At 38.7% G+C, this 18247-nt stretch overlaps 1 protein-coding gene across 5 annotated transcripts in view; it reads right to left on the reverse strand.

Moving 5' to 3' along the window:
- rptor (regulatory associated protein of MTOR, complex 1) overlaps positions 1 to 18247 on the reverse strand; it is a 139924-nt gene that overhangs the window by 72696 nt on the left and 48981 nt on the right. For all 5 annotated transcript variants that reach the window (XR_006370320.1, XR_006370321.1, XM_044113284.1 and 2 more), the window contains exons 7-8: positions 16519 to 16694; positions 2907 to 2966 (exon numbers count right to left, since the gene is read on the reverse strand). Coding sequence is in view for 3 of the 5 variants with exons in the window: in XM_044113284.1 (XP_043969219.1) it covers positions 2907 to 2966; positions 16519 to 16694 (236 nt within the window). In the remaining 2 variants the exon portion in view is untranslated. The remainder of the gene's footprint in view (positions 1 to 2906; positions 2967 to 16518; positions 16695 to 18247) is intronic.

An 18247-nucleotide genomic window follows, 5' to 3' on the forward strand; every position in this document is an offset into this window, starting at 1 on the left:
TCATCCCTTCTCTGGCAGGTTCCCATCCTGCCTTTGGGAGTCATTCAGCTGCAGTTCTTCTGCACTACAGCATTTTCTGCACAACATCCATCAACTGGAGAGTGGCGATGTTTGAGAGGAGATGAAAAGAAGCAATGACGATGTGTACAAATAACATCAGACGAAAACTAAAAGGAAAGATCTCAGACGAGCGAGAAAAAGCTTGGAAAAATGCATGTTTGAATTATGAATAATTCTCATTAATAGTTTGGAAAAAAGGGAGACGTGTCCTATTTATTTGACATTCAGGAATACCTAACTATGCAGCTGTGTGTAAATGCACTGGTATTTCTAAAAGATAGTTTCTGCAATATGATGAAGTCCAACATAATTATGAGGTGGATAATCCGATAAGTAAGGTTCACTAATTAAAGTAGTAAGAAAATTAATTCTTAAATGAGCAAGCCCATAATAACATCATTATAATGTGCAAATACGCAACTTTTTAAAACACAAATCTCTACCAAACATTTTCACTTGTCTACCTTCAAACATGTGAACAGGAGTGACATCCCTCTCTCTATAAGGTTTAATATGTCGTCACTGCACCGTTGGCAGCTTTAATTCTTCTCTGAAGGCTTTCCACAATATTCAGGGTTTTGTTAATCGGACTTTTTAACCATTTTCCAGAAGACATTAGTAAGATTATACACCAATCCTGGAAAAGAAGGACTGATATAATTTACTTCACAGGTGCTCTACCAGGTCAGGCAGCCCAATACACTTCTTTGACGCCAAACTCACCCATATTTTTATAAACCTCCATTTGTACACTGGTGAGCAGTCATCTTGGAAGAGTACGAGACGACCCCCAAACTGTTTCTACAAACTTGGAAGCTTGAACTCACCCAAAATCTCTCTAAATGGCGTAACATTAAGGTTGTGTTCAAACATCATGCAAGGACTACCCAAATCTGATTTCCAATCTTTTCACGCCACTCCCATGCCCCCCGAAAAATCTCATTTGTGCGACTTCCATATGCAGTATTGAATTGAATACATATCCGATTGTTTTCAAAGCATCTGCAGTCTGAATGTTCATCACCATTTTAGCAGACTTTTATGTCACTGACAAGCATCATAATTCTGCACCCAAAGAAGCCAAACAATGGCTGAAATTCTTTAATTAATGCAGAAGTGAAGCAGATCACATCACAATCCCACCACTGATCACATTGAACATTGCATACAAACAGACTTCTCTACGCAAGTTGCTGTCAATGCTCCACAAAAGTCAATTTCTACTGGTAGTTCTTTCTTTTCATTAGCTTCCTTCATCTTCTTATGATCTTGAGAAAATACTGTTTGCCTATTGCTGAATAATTCTAATGTTGATCCACAGACGGCTCCATCCATTATTACTTCCATAAAGAGTGCACTGTTGTGACGACATTGTTCTTCTGCACATGCAGGTCTCTTTGGGTTCATAAACAGTTTAAAAAAATAAATAAATTGACTATTAATACCTGCTTTGTGAATGTAGCATAAGAGTTTCTTTCACTGCAACAAAGGGCTGACCCCCAAAAGTCTGCCCCACAATATAACTCATTCTGCACCAAACTTAATATGACACAACGCAGGCAAGTGTTGTCTTCTGGAAAACTGTCAAAGCCAGACAGAGATGTCTCCATAGCACATTGCTCCCCTGCTTTCATCCCCTGCGATGTTCTTAACACGGTTTCCTCCTGCACTGACCACCTTCTGCTCCCTAATCCGAAGGTCACATGAAATTTAAAATCTGCAGCTAAGAGTTCAGCAGAAAGTTGGTGATCTCTGTGCACTATTTTGTGTTGGTCTATCACACAAAATCCCAATAAAATAAAGTATCTGGTTGTAAATACTTATTTGTGTATATTGTGGTAAGAAATATAATAATGAATTTTTACATCAGCCTCAATGACTCACATTCAAGCTGCAGCTGCTCTTCAGGACAGAAGGAGCTCAGCATGGAAAAGCAGGTGCTTGTGGGACTATTGGCATTGGCTTATTCAACATTTATTTTGATTTTTATTTTCTAATCATTTGAAAAAAAGATGTTCAGTTGGGAGGAAAGACTTGTAGGACGTTCCACACATAAGCCTGCTGCTGTCAATAACACATAAATGGAAGTAACATAAGCTTCACTGAGAGGAGGAAGAAACCGATTAGGAGATGTGGTAAGCATTACATCAAACTAAAATAACAAAATAAATGGTGTTTTCTGATTCTGTGCATAATTTTATGAGTAGATGGATTTTTGAGCATGCATTTGTCACCAGATTTTTCTTGCTGATCCGTGGCAGACTGATGTCACGGTTATTATTCAAATTCAACAAACTTAGTGTGACAAATAAACACATCATTAGGAGACTGCTGAAACGCCCTTCAAGTTCAACTCCCTCAGGTACTTTCAGACCATTCTTTTTTTAATTTTTACCAAGTTACTTACGTTTTTTGTTTTTTTAAAACGTAAGTCAACCATCTAAAGTCAACCATCTAAATATATAAATGTCATTTCATCCTCTCCAGAAACCTTAAGTGGGTATCTACATAGACAGTTCAGTGAAAACACCAAAAGAAACTGAGTAGCTACTGAGAGCTGGCATCAATCTGACGATGGTGTGCCTGAGAGCAAGAGATGATCCATGTTCAGTCGCTTCACACCCGGAGGTTAATTCAGCAAATTTAAAGCTTTAAATCTGCCAAAGTGCTGCCACTTTGACAGTGAGAGGGAAACAAAGGCATAGGATTATACCTTCAGGATGGAAAACAACAGAGAGAGAGGCAAGGCGAGGAAAGACAGGCAGGAAAGGGAAACTGGATAATGATGTCTCCAGACCGTGCCGTGCTGACAATAAGAGGGAAAATTGTTGTGCGCTCCTACTTACTTCTCAATGAGGTCTAGCGTCACCCCTGGCACCAACTTGGCACTCTTTTGCATACAGAACCTGGAAGAAAACAGAAGGGAGATGTTACTAATAGATGTTAAAGAGAAAACAAGAGATGCTAGATGATGCAATGAAACGTTTGGCCTCAATGGTGCAAATTTTCTGACCAACATGAGAGTCAACCAATAAATAACACTCAAATGAAAAATGAGGGCTGCAAAAATTGCAAGCATCGAGGACTGAGAGGTACGAGTGTATTTTGGCTGAGTTATAGACGAGAAGGAGGGGACAGTCAGTGGGAAACATGGACTCGTATTTCTGAGACGTCTGCCATGGGGGATATTGTTTACTATGCCTGGTTAGGTCTGACAGGTCGGGCCAGATGTAAGTCACAGCCGGCTGCTGTTCAGAGTCCTGACAGTCGCACAGATCGCTAGGAGTCATCACACACCTGGAGAAGAGCAGGTGTGTGTGCTTTTGTACACAGAGTGAGCAGACAGCAGCTGCGGGAAAGATTACATAAAGGAAAGCAATAGAAAGAAATTCTCATAAATTGTTACACTTTTATAAAAATAACATGACTGAATATTTTTTAAGAGAGGAGGATTATGCAAAATTACATTATGTTATAATGTAATTTCCTCACGAAACACAAACCTAATAAATGTTACTTTGACTTATTCAAGCATGTTTGAGATGTCCTTGAATATGATGTGGCAGCCACTCTGGGGGCGCCTAAACGCTTGCTTGCACAAAGCGGCACCTTTTCCGCAAAGCTGATAGGGCTTCTACCTCTCATAGCCCCCATGCAGAATTAGCAAACACCTGGTGAAACTGAGTGTTTGCTGAGCTTATAATACGAACTACAATGCTCCTTTAAACAGTATCACTGGATGGCATGGAGGAGCATTGTTGTGATGACTGGCTAACCAGGGAATCTCAGAAAGGGTGAGAGGTTCTTAAAGAGACAGAGACTAATTTCAAGATGTCAGATATGACTCGCTGTGTTTCCATAGCACAGAAAATTGCGTAAATTCAAACTTCTAAAATAAATTTTCTTAATGGGAACACAAAATGTTTTGAAAAGACAATGTTTTTTGATAAAGTTTTTACGCTGAATTTTCACCTCATTCACCTTTATGAAAATGTATGTATTTCATTGAACTCCAATGGAAACACTTTTTGCGTATTACACGAGTTGTGATCAAAGACCAGATGTTACTACTACAAGAAATGATGAAGATAACAGGAAGTGGGAGGGGGACCATAGTGTGGCATATTTTTTAATTATTTATTGCATAAACTAATTTATTTTCAAATAATTTTAATTGCATTTTTATTTAATAGAAACACTGCAATTGAAAATTGTTATTTTTTTTCTACATTAGCAGAATAGCAACAAATCTTAACATGCATTTGTAATGGAAACATGGCTCCTGATGTCAAGTCATATTTCTTTTAAATTGTTTTTGATCTGTATATTATTTTAATGGCATATGAAGTTAATATAATTATTTTAACCTATAAAATGTACCTGGAAAATACAAAATACCATCTCTTTAAACATCAACTTAACAAGTGACAGACAGCATCAGAAAATGTAAAGGCAAAAAAATGTACAAAAACAATGTCTTTTTTTCTTTTGCTTAAAAATATTGAATTAGTATTCAAAAGCCTATAAAAGGACTCTTGATCCAGAAGCTGAAATCATCACATTTTATTTGCTTCTGGTTTATTCCATGTCTGCCAAAAACTACACAAGTGTGCTTCACAGCCAGGATTATCATCACAAAAAACATTTTCTATTAGAAGAACAGAGTAAATGCCAAATGATTGCTAATACAGTTGGACAAAACAGAACTTTCTGTGGCATCTCAAAAGAGAGCAGAAGAAAATATAAAAACCAAACATGTAAGCCAAATGGAAAATAAATTACAAAAAAGCATGCAGTCATGTAGAAACAGAAATGAGATGTGCAAAATACATCAATATAATCCAGCAATGTGATTTGCTTATGACAAAGGGTTGAACACTTCTTTTTTATTATTATTATTTTTTTTTTCTAGTGTCCTTATATGAAAGTAGGCTGACAGGAAAGGGGGAATAAAGGGGGAAGACATGCGGCAAATATCGTCGGGTCCGGGAGTCGAACCCGCGACAGCCGCGTCGAGGACTGAAGGCTTCCAAACATGGGTGGCGCTATTCCCTACGCCACCACAGCACACCCGGGTAGAACACTTGTACAGTAAGTTTTTTTGATCTGAAAATTAAACATATCTTCAAAGGAACTGAAAAGGGGAAATAGATATTTGGGGGCGGATATTGCTCCTAAGTCAAAGCTGCATCTTACTCAGTGATGGCATAGTTACTTTGAAAAAGTAACTTTAATCAGACTACTGATTACTCCTGGAAAAAGTAACTTAGTTAGATTACTGACTACTTGATTTGGAAAGTAACTTTTTAGTTACTTTCAGCAGCAGCTAACAACAACACTCCGCCTCCTGTGAAAATCACATTGAACTTTGCCAATACTTAATTGTAATTTATTTTATAATGGTAACATCAACAATGTGTCCCCACTGATAAGGTTGAACTGAAGAGGAGATTGTACAAAAAACAGTAAAAAAAAAATAAAAAACGTGAGTAATTTGTGTGGTCCAAATGAGAAACTTCACGTTCAAAAACGAGCCCAAAAAGGCGCAACACGCCGCTCATTAAATCTGCAAGCGACTTTAAAAAAATGAAGCCCAAAGCCGCTTGTAATAATCGGACTTGGCGACAGAAACTCAAAATAGTTCCAGTTCTTCCACCAACAAAATGTGCATCTCCCTCCATTGTTTACATTAGAGACGTTGGTCACTCGACAAGACGCGTAGAGGAAATACGATTAAATAACAAAAGAAGATAGTAACGCACAGTAACGCAAAAATGATTTTGATAAGTAACTGTAGTCTGACTACTGGATTTGAAATAGCAACGCGTTAGATTACTCGTTACTGAAAAATGTGGTCCGACGTCAGTAACGTGTTACAAATTAACGCGTTACTGACATCACTGATCTTACTTTTATAGACAGCTCTCAGATCCCCAATTATAAATAATGTCTTCATGGGAGTGAGTGATTCTAGTTTGCTGAGCAGAATCCGGAGCTGCCATCATCTTCGGACTCATATCTGAATGTCAAACTGACTCACGAATGCCCAAAAACAACGTATCCAGGATCTGATCCTCCCTGACTGGCTGTGACGAAGGCTGCTGCACTACAATTCCTTCTGTTCCTGAAGAATAATGAGTTCCCACATGACAGCAGCACGACTTTCTGACTCTTCAAAGATCAGCCGGGGTCTTGAGTGAGTCTGACACTCCTGAAGCCAAGAGCAGGAAAGATGTCATCGCAACAACTTGCTCTACGGTCTCTCTGGTCAAAAGCATGTTAATTAAAAGTCGCAACAATGCACAATCTGGTCTAATAAAAAATACCACAGACAAGTAATATCAATTCCCACAAACATATGTCTATAATCTTTTTGCCACAGGGATATTATAGCTCAAGATTAAAGGCTTTGTTTACGCTTTTGTATGTTTTGGCACAAAATGAAATCTATAAGTCTCCACACATAAACAACAAATGATTCAGAATTAAGAGAGGACAAAAACAGAGAGGCTGACGTTACAAATAACAAAAATAAAGGTTTCGTCAGGGAGTTGGAATCAATTTTCAGTGCAGCGAGACGTCAGAGCCTTTCCACGAAAGACGACAAAAGACAAAAAAAGGCAAAAAGAGGAATCCATGATGGGAGGTCAGAAGCAACCGGTGGCATTTCATCCATTCATACATATAAAGATTTTGATCCACAAGCTGACTTTATCCTGGCTTTATGAAAAGCCATGTTTGTCTTCACATATGATCAAAAACAGACTCTGAAATTCGAGGCACGCACTATGATCAGAGCACTATGATTCATTCAACTTGGCTGTTTGAGCTTCAGCTCTGCTGTCTTTGCTCTCTGCAATATCAAAATTAGAAAAAACAATTTGGCACAATGCCTTTAGCATTTAGTTATGAGATTCAGGAATTAAAAAGAAGCACAAGCAGAGGAACACAGTGAGTGAAAAGGTTGCTTAACAACAGCTACAAAAGACAATATTTAGTCCATAAAACTTAAAGGAAATTTAACAAATATTTAATAAAGTAGTAACTAAAGTAACTAAACTGTTGACATAACATGTATAAAAAGGTGCATCAGGTGAGGGAGCCTTTTAAATGTCTCATAGTTACTACTCTATTACATTGAAAAGTAGTGGGTTTTTGAATAAATGTAACTCACCTTGATGCTACATCCACTCAAGCAGCTGCTAATTAAAGTAACATTTATTAAAAGTCCTCGGCAGAGTCACTTTGCTTGAAGGTACTCCAAAAAACCCCCAACAAAAACAAAAACAAGTGAAGCTCTTTTAAGCTTTGACCGTTGCTAATCATTCAACGGTCATGCAGAAAACACGATATAGCCAAACTAGCTTCAGTGCTAAAGTCAGTTCTAAAGTAGTCTTACAATGCAACCACTTTGTTTTTGCTGCTATGTCAACTATTGTTTGCTCCGTCCTCCGCTGTTTTCTGAGTCTCCGTAGAGGTTCATTGCTCCAGAAGAAAGTTTAACTATTCAAATACTTTTGTGCATCTCATCATTCTGGAAAGATCACCAGCTTAGTTTACTGATCCTGTTTCAAACTACAGTCAGTGTCTGGGAAGGCTTAATCCTGACCTGCTGATATCTGATCAGTGCCAGCAGAGTTGTAAAAAGGGATGAATACACCATTTTGAGAAGGATTTATTTACTCCACCTGAATATACAAAAGAGACCAACAGGAAACAGAGTTGGAAATGTTTATAGATCCCATGGAAAGTGACATTAGAAAACATTCAGATGCAACAGTAAGCAACATGGAAGCCATCCGATCTTGTATCAACAAGTCAGGCTGGTGATGTGGGAATAATGTTCTTGCCACAGTGTGGGGTCCTTAAAGCTGAAGTAGGTAACTTTTATAAAAAGAAAACAAAATTGAGTTCCTCTGACATGTGATTCTACTGCTTTATGCAAAAATGCAATGGAGAAGGCAGACGAGTTTGAGATTTTCACAGGTTATCGTCTAATGTCACAATAAAGACAGTTTTACAAAAAGGTAAAAACATAATTTTGGCAAAACTTACCTAATGTAACTTTAACAGCATTAAATGGTACCAAAGTACATGCTATGACGAACAAAAACTGGAACTTTAGGACACATCAAAGCCAATAAAACACCCAAAAAGGAGGCGTCACATTTATGACCGGTACATTAATATACCTGCATTGAGAAGAACACACACAAAAAAATGAGCCGGATGAAGAGCAGACGGGCTGCTGGGCACAAATAATGAGGAAATTGAAGGATTATTACAGATGGAGAGCAATGATGGCTGAACTTAATTTGGACTGGTGAATAAAGGCTGAGCAAATGTGTGGGCGATAAGTGCAGAGGCGAGAAAGTGAGCATGTACATATTAAACTTTGAAGAGGGAAATTAAGTGGACCCAATGTGAGGTAATGACAATACTGCTCCCAGGGTGAGAGACAGGAGAGGAGTGGGAGGGACAGTGTCTCTTCTAGTCCCTGCTGAGCCGGATGCCTTCTACATCTCATTACCCCTTCAATCAGCCGTCGTCTCCCATCAGTGCTATATGGACTGGAAGGGCTGGCAGGTGAACCTGGGCTTTGTCTCCTGAGTTACCGCAAAAGCCCCGTCCACCTATGTGTAGCTTAAGCACTGACTACAATTGTGCCGTTGAGACTTTGAATGTTTGTTAGACAACTTTAGTGTACAAACAGAATCATTAAGATCAAGAAAGACAGTAGACAAGACAAGATTAAGTTATATGATGATATTCTAAGCTTTGAAGATCTCACTGAGCAATTCCTCATCTCAAAACAGAAACAAAATAGAAAAACTACAAAGGACAGCATTAATCTGAGAGGCAGCCAAAATGTAAAAAGTAACTCAAGAGGAGCTGCACAGATCTGTGGCTCAAGTGGAGACTCTACAAATCTGGTATTTTGAGAAAAAGAAGCAGGAAGAAACCATTGCTGCAGGAAAGCCTTATACTGAATCATTTAGAGTTTGCCTTTAGATACGTAGGGGGCAGTTTTCATGCGAGAAGATGCTCAGGTCAGAACAAAATAAAATTTGCATGCAAATCATCATGTGTGACAAAAAAATAACATTGTACAATAAACTGAGCGCACCATGCCAATGCTGAATCATGTTGATAGAAATACAGTGGTGCTTTTTTGTCTTTTGTTACTGTAAAGATCTTCCTCATGTAAAATGAAAAGGTTTAGCTTCTATGTTATGGCACAGGTATTTTGCAAGTGTGCTTGTGCCATCAGATATGGAAATAATGTACAAGTCCACATATTTGCCACTTTCCAGAAACACAGTCAGGAGATTAAAAATGGGTTTCTTCCAAAATATATTGTATGAGTGCAAACTTGAGCACAGAAACCCCAAGACACAAGTCTTTTTCTATCAGTATGCATAACGAGGTTTTCTGAGGTAAACCTGCTGCTCTCTTCAAATCCACACAAGCCTCAAGAAACTCGTCAGCTAAAGCCTATGCAGCGTTACGTAACCGTTTTCTCTGTGGTTCATCCCACATCAAGAGACAAGAGGGAGAAGATGAATGTGTCAACATTTTACAAGTAATTTACATTTCTGTTATTAAAGTCAGGGCTCCTGAATAAAATTACAGGGGGGTGTGTGTGTGCACTCCTGTGAAAGCTTGATTTCCCCCGTTTCTTCCACAGATCCTGGAATTAGAAGGAAGAGCAGCAATTGTTCTCAATGAACATAATGAGGTTGTATTGTAATGTTTGCATTTGCCCAAGCTCCCGCTCCACTTCCTGTTCAATCATATCCGTGTCCCTGGTTTTCTGGCTTCAAACAATGTTAGCTAATGAGATCTTACTTAAAACCTCTATTATCTATCCAAAATGTACAGCGGCTAGCCAAGGAAAATTTCATGGCTGACACCCCCAATAACAGCATCAATATGATGCATGTTTTTTCCCCCCCACACACGTCAGGAAAAGCAGCATCCCAGAGGCGGGATTAGCATTTGGAGAACTGTTCGTGTTAGAGCTACAATGAAGAAAGCAAGGGGTTCATTTGGCAGCTGGAATCTTTTCTAACTGATTAAATTTTGTCTGACAGCAGATCATTATGTAGTTAGCTCTTCATAACCATCTCAGAATCTCTAGTTGTGCTTTTTCTTCTTTCTCTAATCACCATGCTGATGCCTAACAGGTGCTGACACCAACACACATTCACATTAATTGACACAATAAGGACCTTAGAATAAAAGAAATCGTCATTAGTGTTGAAGGCAAAGACGCCTGTTTATTGTAATCCAATTTGAAAATAGAAGCTCAGAGCAATAGGAGAATAAAACACTGTAATGGTAATGATGGTGGCCAAATGCCTGTGAGGGAGGAAATTGCTGTTCTTGTTCATTAATGCAAGATGGAGGACAAGAGGCTTTTGTGTGGAGTCTGATAATTGTGAGAACAAAGAATCTGAGCGGCTGTGTGTGGAAGCACTTTGGCTTCATAATGCACCAAATAAAGGCAAAGCTGTCTGCTGTCTCAACAATCTGAAGCTGCCGTACTCATCTACAAGACGGCGGAGGGTCAGATTGGGAAAAGTTTTCGGATATGGCATTTTAAAAAGGCTTCTTTGAGTAACTGAACTGTGAGATGCAGCGTATCAAGACAAAGTTGGTCAGTGGTTAAGACTTTATAGTAATTTAGTGCTGATTAAATTAGTGTAACGTCATGTGGCTTGTTATTCTATATTTTAGTCTTCTGGATTGCTGCAACAGAATCTATGGGTTTATTAGCATCAATGGTTTGTCCTCATTAATCCACCCAGCAATGCAACACCTGCTGACAAAATAATCTGCAAGTGTTTCATGTTCAGGCAAATTAACTCGACAAAGTCACAATGTGTCAGCAACTTATATCCACCAGGCCCAACCCCTCGCTAGTTTAGGTAAAATGTTTTTGACAATTTCCTTGACAACTTTAGTGTAGTGCATTAGAAGTCTGTCATGAAAATTGAAATGCCATTTATTATGACTTGTGGGTATTCTGGATTCTCACTTGAATGGTCATTAGTGTGCTCTGAAGATCAGGGGACTTATTTCCAGCTCCTCTATAAATTAATATAAGACTTTAAGCTTTAGTAGTTTGTTGTTTTCTGGATCTACTCTACACCAAAAGGAGATATTAACCCTAGTTGTTATCCATTCAGAAAGTTATAGCTGCTGAAAAGGTTGGGCTCATGAAATATTAAACAAATGTTGATGTGCATGTCTGTTTCATAATCTGACAGTAATAATCTGAACCTTTTTAAATGTATGAATGCATGTGAAAAATCCTTATTGTCCTGAGTCTGAATCCCAGGCTATTTCTGAATGAAGCTTACAAAATCTTTTTCCCAATTTCTTCTCCGAAGAGTTTTTTTGCGGCGCTAGTGGCTCGTATTTTTGCGACAGTAGGCAGACAGGAAGGAGGGTGAGGAGAGGGAGGAAGACATGTGGCAAAGGTCGTCGGGACCGGGAGTCAAACCTGCGACGTCCGTGTCGAGGACTAAGGCCTCCAAACGTGGGGCGTGCTAACCACCTGCGCCACCACAGCACGGCCCGAAAGCTTACATATTCTTCCTGTACAAGCATGGCTGTCTCGCTCTCCAGAGTGTACTCCCTTGTATAATATAGGTTAACAATGGAGAAAAGGAGTTCTGTATTAAAGCGTTGAGTTCTAAAATCTTAAAGCATCATTGTCCCACAATGATTGATAGTTTAGTTTTTTTTAAATCCAGAGGTTTCTGAAAGCTGATGGTGACTGATGAAAACATAAGGTGGGGATCACTGAAAGTCAAGTGGAATCAGGAACCTGACATTTCCAAGCAATCAGTGTGACAGAGGTGGTGATATTTCACTTTGAACCAAACTGGTTGACGGACCAGCAGGACCCTCAAGATGACAGCCCCCTGAGAACCTCCACTGGATGGCTGATCTGCACCCTGATTTTTTATTCCCCCATCAGTGCTTCTTTCTCCGTTCTCCCCTGTGCCACTTTGCTCCCCCACCTCTATTTTCAGACACACACACCTTCTCCACATTCCTCCCCACTCGCTGCAGCGGCGGGGAAATCCCTTGAAGATGCCGCTCCATCAGTAATGATTTTCTGCTCAGCTGAGCAATGAAAGGTACACATGCACCCTCCCTGCCTGGCTCTGCCCAACCTCTCCTCTCTGTGCAAACCCCCATCATCTTTCCCTCAATGCATCTCATTAAAGTTTTAAAGTGAAGGTAAGCCAGCACATCAGTGCGTTTCTTCATCCTCCCACTCTAACCTCGCTAAACTTCCGCAGCCCATCCCTTCCTTGCTTGTTGTCTCCGCACATCTCAATCCTCAAATCTCAAGTTCTAGACAATATTATAAAATTAACGGCAAGGGGGAAAAGGAAGCATACAGAGGACAACAATTAAAGGCTGGAAATGCATCGTGTTTACATTACTTTGTGCACAGAAGGTGCAAGTGAAGGAGAGGAACGAAATCTAAATCTTGTGTCAAAGGAATAGTTGTTTTCTATGCTTTAACATTTTAACTGTGGATATTTATCTTGATTAGGAATCCAAAATAATATTGTTTATGCTACAGAATAAATGTATTTGCAAAGCCCTAGAAATGTGTATTTTTGAAATGATTACAGTTTTAGCATGGGAAGGCCGATTACTACTAATTATTCATGTGATATGCAGCACAAAATTACTTATGATAAAAAAAATGCATCCATAATTTCCCTGAGACCAAACATCCTGGCTGCAAGGAGAATGATGTATTTTGTGTTCCTTCAAGGAACATTCTAATGACGCATTTCCCTCCCAGCCCCCATTAATTTAACCACAAATTGTTTGAATAATTTTTTTTAATCATTAAAAATGCAGCTTTAATACATTTTACTTCATTGTTATACAATATATTTTAGCACGTGAGAGCCAATGGGAACAAAGATTTGAATATACAGCTTTAAGTAGAATTAACTATTTCTGTTTTTAAAAATTAAATATTATAAGACCCAACTAGAAACAAAGAAAAATGGCTTTAGCAAAAGTGCAACTCTAAGGAAATAAAGAATCCATTAATCCACTTGACACAGAATGCAAAAAGTGGAGACCAATATTTCCACGCAACTTACAAATATTTTCAATTACGGTTTAATTGTATGTATTGTTTAGTAGTTTGTCTGGTGTAAATTACATTCATCCCGGTTTGAACAACATCTACAATGAAATTAAATTAAACTGAGATGAATGCAGGCACAGCATTAATCAGTCAACAATTTCTCTAAACATTTCAATAAATTATTATTCTACAGGGAGAAGGATTGTTTTCAAAAGCCTGTAAGAAACAAAAACACTTTATCTGTTCTCTGCGTCATGTCTGTCTGCTTTTCATGCTTGTTGCTGATACTGTTTCCTAGGAAATCCAAATCTCCAGTTTGTCATCATCTAAATATTTGAGTGAGGATGAAGTATATACTTTAGACAGATCCACACTTTAAAAACACTGAAAATCTCTCATAAACTGACTCCGTGTCTTATTAAAAAGTTCAGGAAAAAGGAAATTCTAGGGGTGAACTGATCAATCGGCCCTGATTTCCTTAATTTTGGGAAATCTGTGACCGGTTGATACTTAAATGTGAAGCCGATCTTATCTACTGATCTTATCTACCTCTGCAAATGTCTAAAAATCGTCCACTGGGCTCTATTGATCTGCTGTGAGAGAAGGCTGACTGATAGACCCAGCCATCAGGTCATGACGTTCGCAGTTAACAATATTCAGCCCACTGTGGCCAACTCAGCGACTTTCTTGCTATATTTAGCAACGTTTGCGACAGTTGCTAAATGCCAAAACTGGAATCGATAGATCAGTTTTTTAAAGATCAGTGATCAACCAGAAAACAGAAATGAGTGCACCATTAGAAAATTCATAAAATTGTCAGAACAAGTCAGCAGAGGAGAGGGGGGAACAACAACTCTGACAAAAAAAACACCAATTCCTGAGAAAATAGTGATTCTTTTTTTGGCAAAATATACTGGATGAAGTCATGAAGAAACCATCCAATGCTTTAAATAACAGTTTCTAAGGTTTCAAAACGGTAAGCTTTGTGTTTGAATTCAGCTTTTTTACATAGTAAATCTGAGCCATTTCGGGTGTAGGGGAGCCTCACAGCTGATTAGCATATTGGATTTTATTGGCTGTTCAGAAACTTTTGCTTTAGTTTTTTGGCTAATAAGTTGCAAATTTGAAGTAAATTCGTGGCTCATTAAAATCCACATCGCTCACTTTTCATTGACCATGTTTTTTCAATACTACAGTTTTAAAAAATTGTTAATGTCGAGAAATTATGACTAACATAATTGTAGCAGCTCTAATTTCTTGTATATAACAAAATCTAGAATAAATGTGAGTGCATCAATCCTCAGTAAGTACATATTTAGTTTTGAAGACTTATATGACTAGTTAGAGTAAATGAACTGATTTTATACTTCTAGACTAAACTAAGCTGAAGTCAACTGAAAGTGTTCCTTGATGCCAAGCCTGAGGCTTGACAAGAAACACAAACCTGACCTCGACAGGGGCTTTGATAGACGGGATCAGGCCCAAATTTGCCATGAGCACCATAATATTAATCTTTTTAAGGATTAATTCAGCCAGTAACATCCAAGAGCCTCTCAGCAACCTGTTTCATGAAAGTGAATGCTGGCAACTGATCAATATTAATGACACAGAAGTGAGACCTCATTATGCTGAAGGTCATGGCAGGAGGTGGATTTGGAGCAGAGGAAGATGAACAAAACTCTTGAACATTTGTGGCAGAGCAGAAACATTTGTCTAGGTGTATGACACCCCCTGAAGGCAACATGCCATTCCCACTTACATGCTTTTAAAAAAGTTTGAAATTTAAGGGAAAATTTGTTAAATAGTCCCTGTGACTTTCAGTGTCTACAAAGTGAAATCAGTCATTAAAATGCAAAAAAAGGTCCAGGGAAGTACTGATTTATGGCACCAAAGGGACTTTGAATGCAGCAGATAGAGACTGTATATGGGCAGGCGGTGAGGTGCATTAATGATGAGCTGATCACCTCCTTTTTACAGTTTCCATGAGAGTGGAAATCTCTTAAACCCAGTGAGTAATGACTGAGCACAGACACATGGGGGAGGGAGACGCTTCAGATTACTCCTATTCTCATTGCTCAGCTCATATAAGACATGCTGCTCTGCCAGGAGACAACAAAATGTTAATATTAATGTTAATGACAAATGTTAATATTAATCAGAACAATTATTTGTGTGAGCATGGCTGTGCACCTCTTCACATTGTCTTCTCTAGTTCTCTTAGTTGTGGCTGCAGGTGCTTTGATCAAGCATTTTTCGGTTTTTGGTGGAGATGAGGTTAACCCCAGCTGATGTGTGGAACACATTAGACAGCATGTTATGGGGGAGACCTGCTAATGCTAAAATACCAAGCCTTTCCACACTGCATAGGAACCCTGTACTTGGATTGGTAGAAAGAAAGGGGTACAAAAACACTAGAGTATTGCAATGAATTTACCCAGGCTGGCATCAGCTGATGAAAGACTTTCAAAATCCATGAAAGTAACACACTATGTCTGGTAGATATTACAATGCTGTTAAAAAGTGCTCATAAATGCAGCAGAATGAGATGACACCATATAATTGCCTGTGAAAACATGATATTGATGCTTTTACGTAACATTTGTATAGCAAGCTGTTAGACTTGTATGACAACTGTGAGCCAACATCACGTAAAAAAAGAATGATTTTAAACATAAATAATTTGTTCTTTGCTACAGTATTCAAAGCCTGGGTTTGCGTGCTGCTATTAGCTGATGTAAACCACACATTCACAGCTGATGTGTGTGTGATGCAACCTGTGTGCTCCGGAGCTTCAGCTCAAACTTCCATCATTACAGTCTTTTGAATGATGCATCGTAGTGAATTCACATCAGGCCACTGTATCAGCCAAGCCTGAATATCTTCCACCTATTCCATTTTTTTTTTTTTTTTTTTTTTTTTTTTTTGCTGAAGCTTTCTCTGTGGGAATGATCACCCCTGCATCACTGCAGATGGTGTCGGTCTACATTTTTCATCACAGCTGAATATTCCTCATCAGCTGAATACTGAGCAGCAGCTCGGAGGAATAGCTTCTCTGTGCACAGCGTGCTTGACAGTGAGCCGAGGCAGTGATTGGCAAATATGAAAATAAAATAGAATAGATAAAACAAAAAATTTTGCCCCTTTTGCACAATAGTCAGGAACATAACTTGTCTTGTTAACAGTTAAAGTAAATAAAAATAATACGCAAGAATTAAATTAAAGAGTGATCGGAGGATCATTAAAGAGACCCTTTTTTAAAAAAAAACCTCATCATTCTGAGAGAAAGATCTGTCTGACAGAAGGGACAGGAAAGTGTGAGTCATTACCATCGAAGTGCGATTTTGATGGGTGTGGTGAGGCAGGAGGTGAACAGGTCAGCAGGGAGGTCCGGGTTCATGGGTAGCAGCTCGTTTGCCTCACATGCAGCCAGTTGGATGCAGTTCTTCATGGAGGGTGGAAGCGGCATCTGTGCGAGTGGGTGGCTGGGATTGATGGCTGCAACCTGAACAGATATACAACAGGTCAAAAGCTGTTTGGAGATTTATTTTGACTAGCAGAAGGAAGTTGGTGTAAATCCATCCAGAGCAGGTTTCACATTTGCAAATACATCAGGTAACTGATCTCAACGGGGAGTCTGTCTGGCTTTGAGCTCCAAAACAGCTTTTTATTCAAGCTCCTCCACTACCTGACCAGTTCTCTTTGGAAATAAACAACACAGAGAGAAAGACGCTGGTATATTGACACAGATTTTTTTTTAAAAACAAATCTTGCTCTCATCTATCAGAGTGGGCATTGCTTTCAATATTACACTTTGATTCTCTGATGTTGGTTGTGATGGAAGGGGGGGCGAGACTGAAGGAACACATTAGTGTAAAATCAGTGACTGAAAATGACGAAACATGTTTTAGGTCGAAAACTAAATTTAGCAAAACAAAAAATGAATGAGTGCAACTATAGTCCACCGCTAAATCTGCTCTGTGTTTACATGAAGAAACAATATTATCCACCATATCTACTTCCAGAAAAATCTGAAAATCAGCCACTGGCCTTTCATGCTCTGCTGTGAGAGAGGACTGACACAGACCTGCCCACCAGGTTATAAATACACATACATGGTTAACAATTCTCATACAGTTAGCTAGAAAAAGAATAAATCCTTCTTATCATCACTTTTATCATTACCACGACAATAGCACAAAATGTAGTGCTAAAGATTTAAGTCCAAGTCGTCCACCCCATGGAGACAACTTTTAATCAATGTCAAAGGGAATTCTGAAGTCTGAAAATTTAAACATTTCTGCAATTTCTTCTTTCTACACTCATCCATGTAGCGTGGAAAATACAGACCTTTCCATAAGTTTTCAGACTGCCCAGAATCCTTGATGTATCAATCTGTAACTCATAAGTTGTTTGCAGACAAAATTAGCTGGAAAAACATAGAAAAGTTACAAAGTGAAACCTGAATCACTGAAACTTAGGGAAAAAAAAATCTAATCTTTGAAGCAAACAAGACAGTTCATATGGAGTGTTGAGCACAAATGTGCAACAGGTGATGGCTTTAGCACCTAGTCACCATCTACATTAGTCTGCTCGGGTGTCTTTCTTGCAAGCTGTTTGCCCTCGTGAGACTCGGCATCAACTTACTGCTAATAAAATCATGAAAACAACAATTCCCATAATCCCCTTTAACTTCTGTCAGAGCAGAAATGTATCAATAAGCAAACCCATTCTAATAAAGACTTGCAGCATTGATTATTCAACACAGTCCCTGCAGACTGAAGAGCTGCTTTTAATGTTTCTAAGCTGCATTACAGCGATGATGAATTTAGACTGAAAAACAAGAGGCTGGCAAAACAAAAAGCATCTCATTGAAACCAAAAACATTTGCTGTCTTAGGAGCCCTTGTTAAGCGATAAAAGTTGTTTCATTTTTCACCACTGCTGCACAAAAGGCGAGCTGAATATCCTGTTTCACAAATTACATATCACAGTTTTCCACCAGGCAAACATTTGGCCACAGATTCTTATGAAAGAAAAAAAAAGTGTTTAAGGAAAC

This window comes from Gambusia affinis, linkage group LG04, assembly GCF_019740435.1.
Source record: "Gambusia affinis linkage group LG04, SWU_Gaff_1.0, whole genome shotgun sequence".
NCBI lineage: Eukaryota > Metazoa > Chordata > Actinopteri > Cyprinodontiformes > Poeciliidae > Gambusia > Gambusia affinis.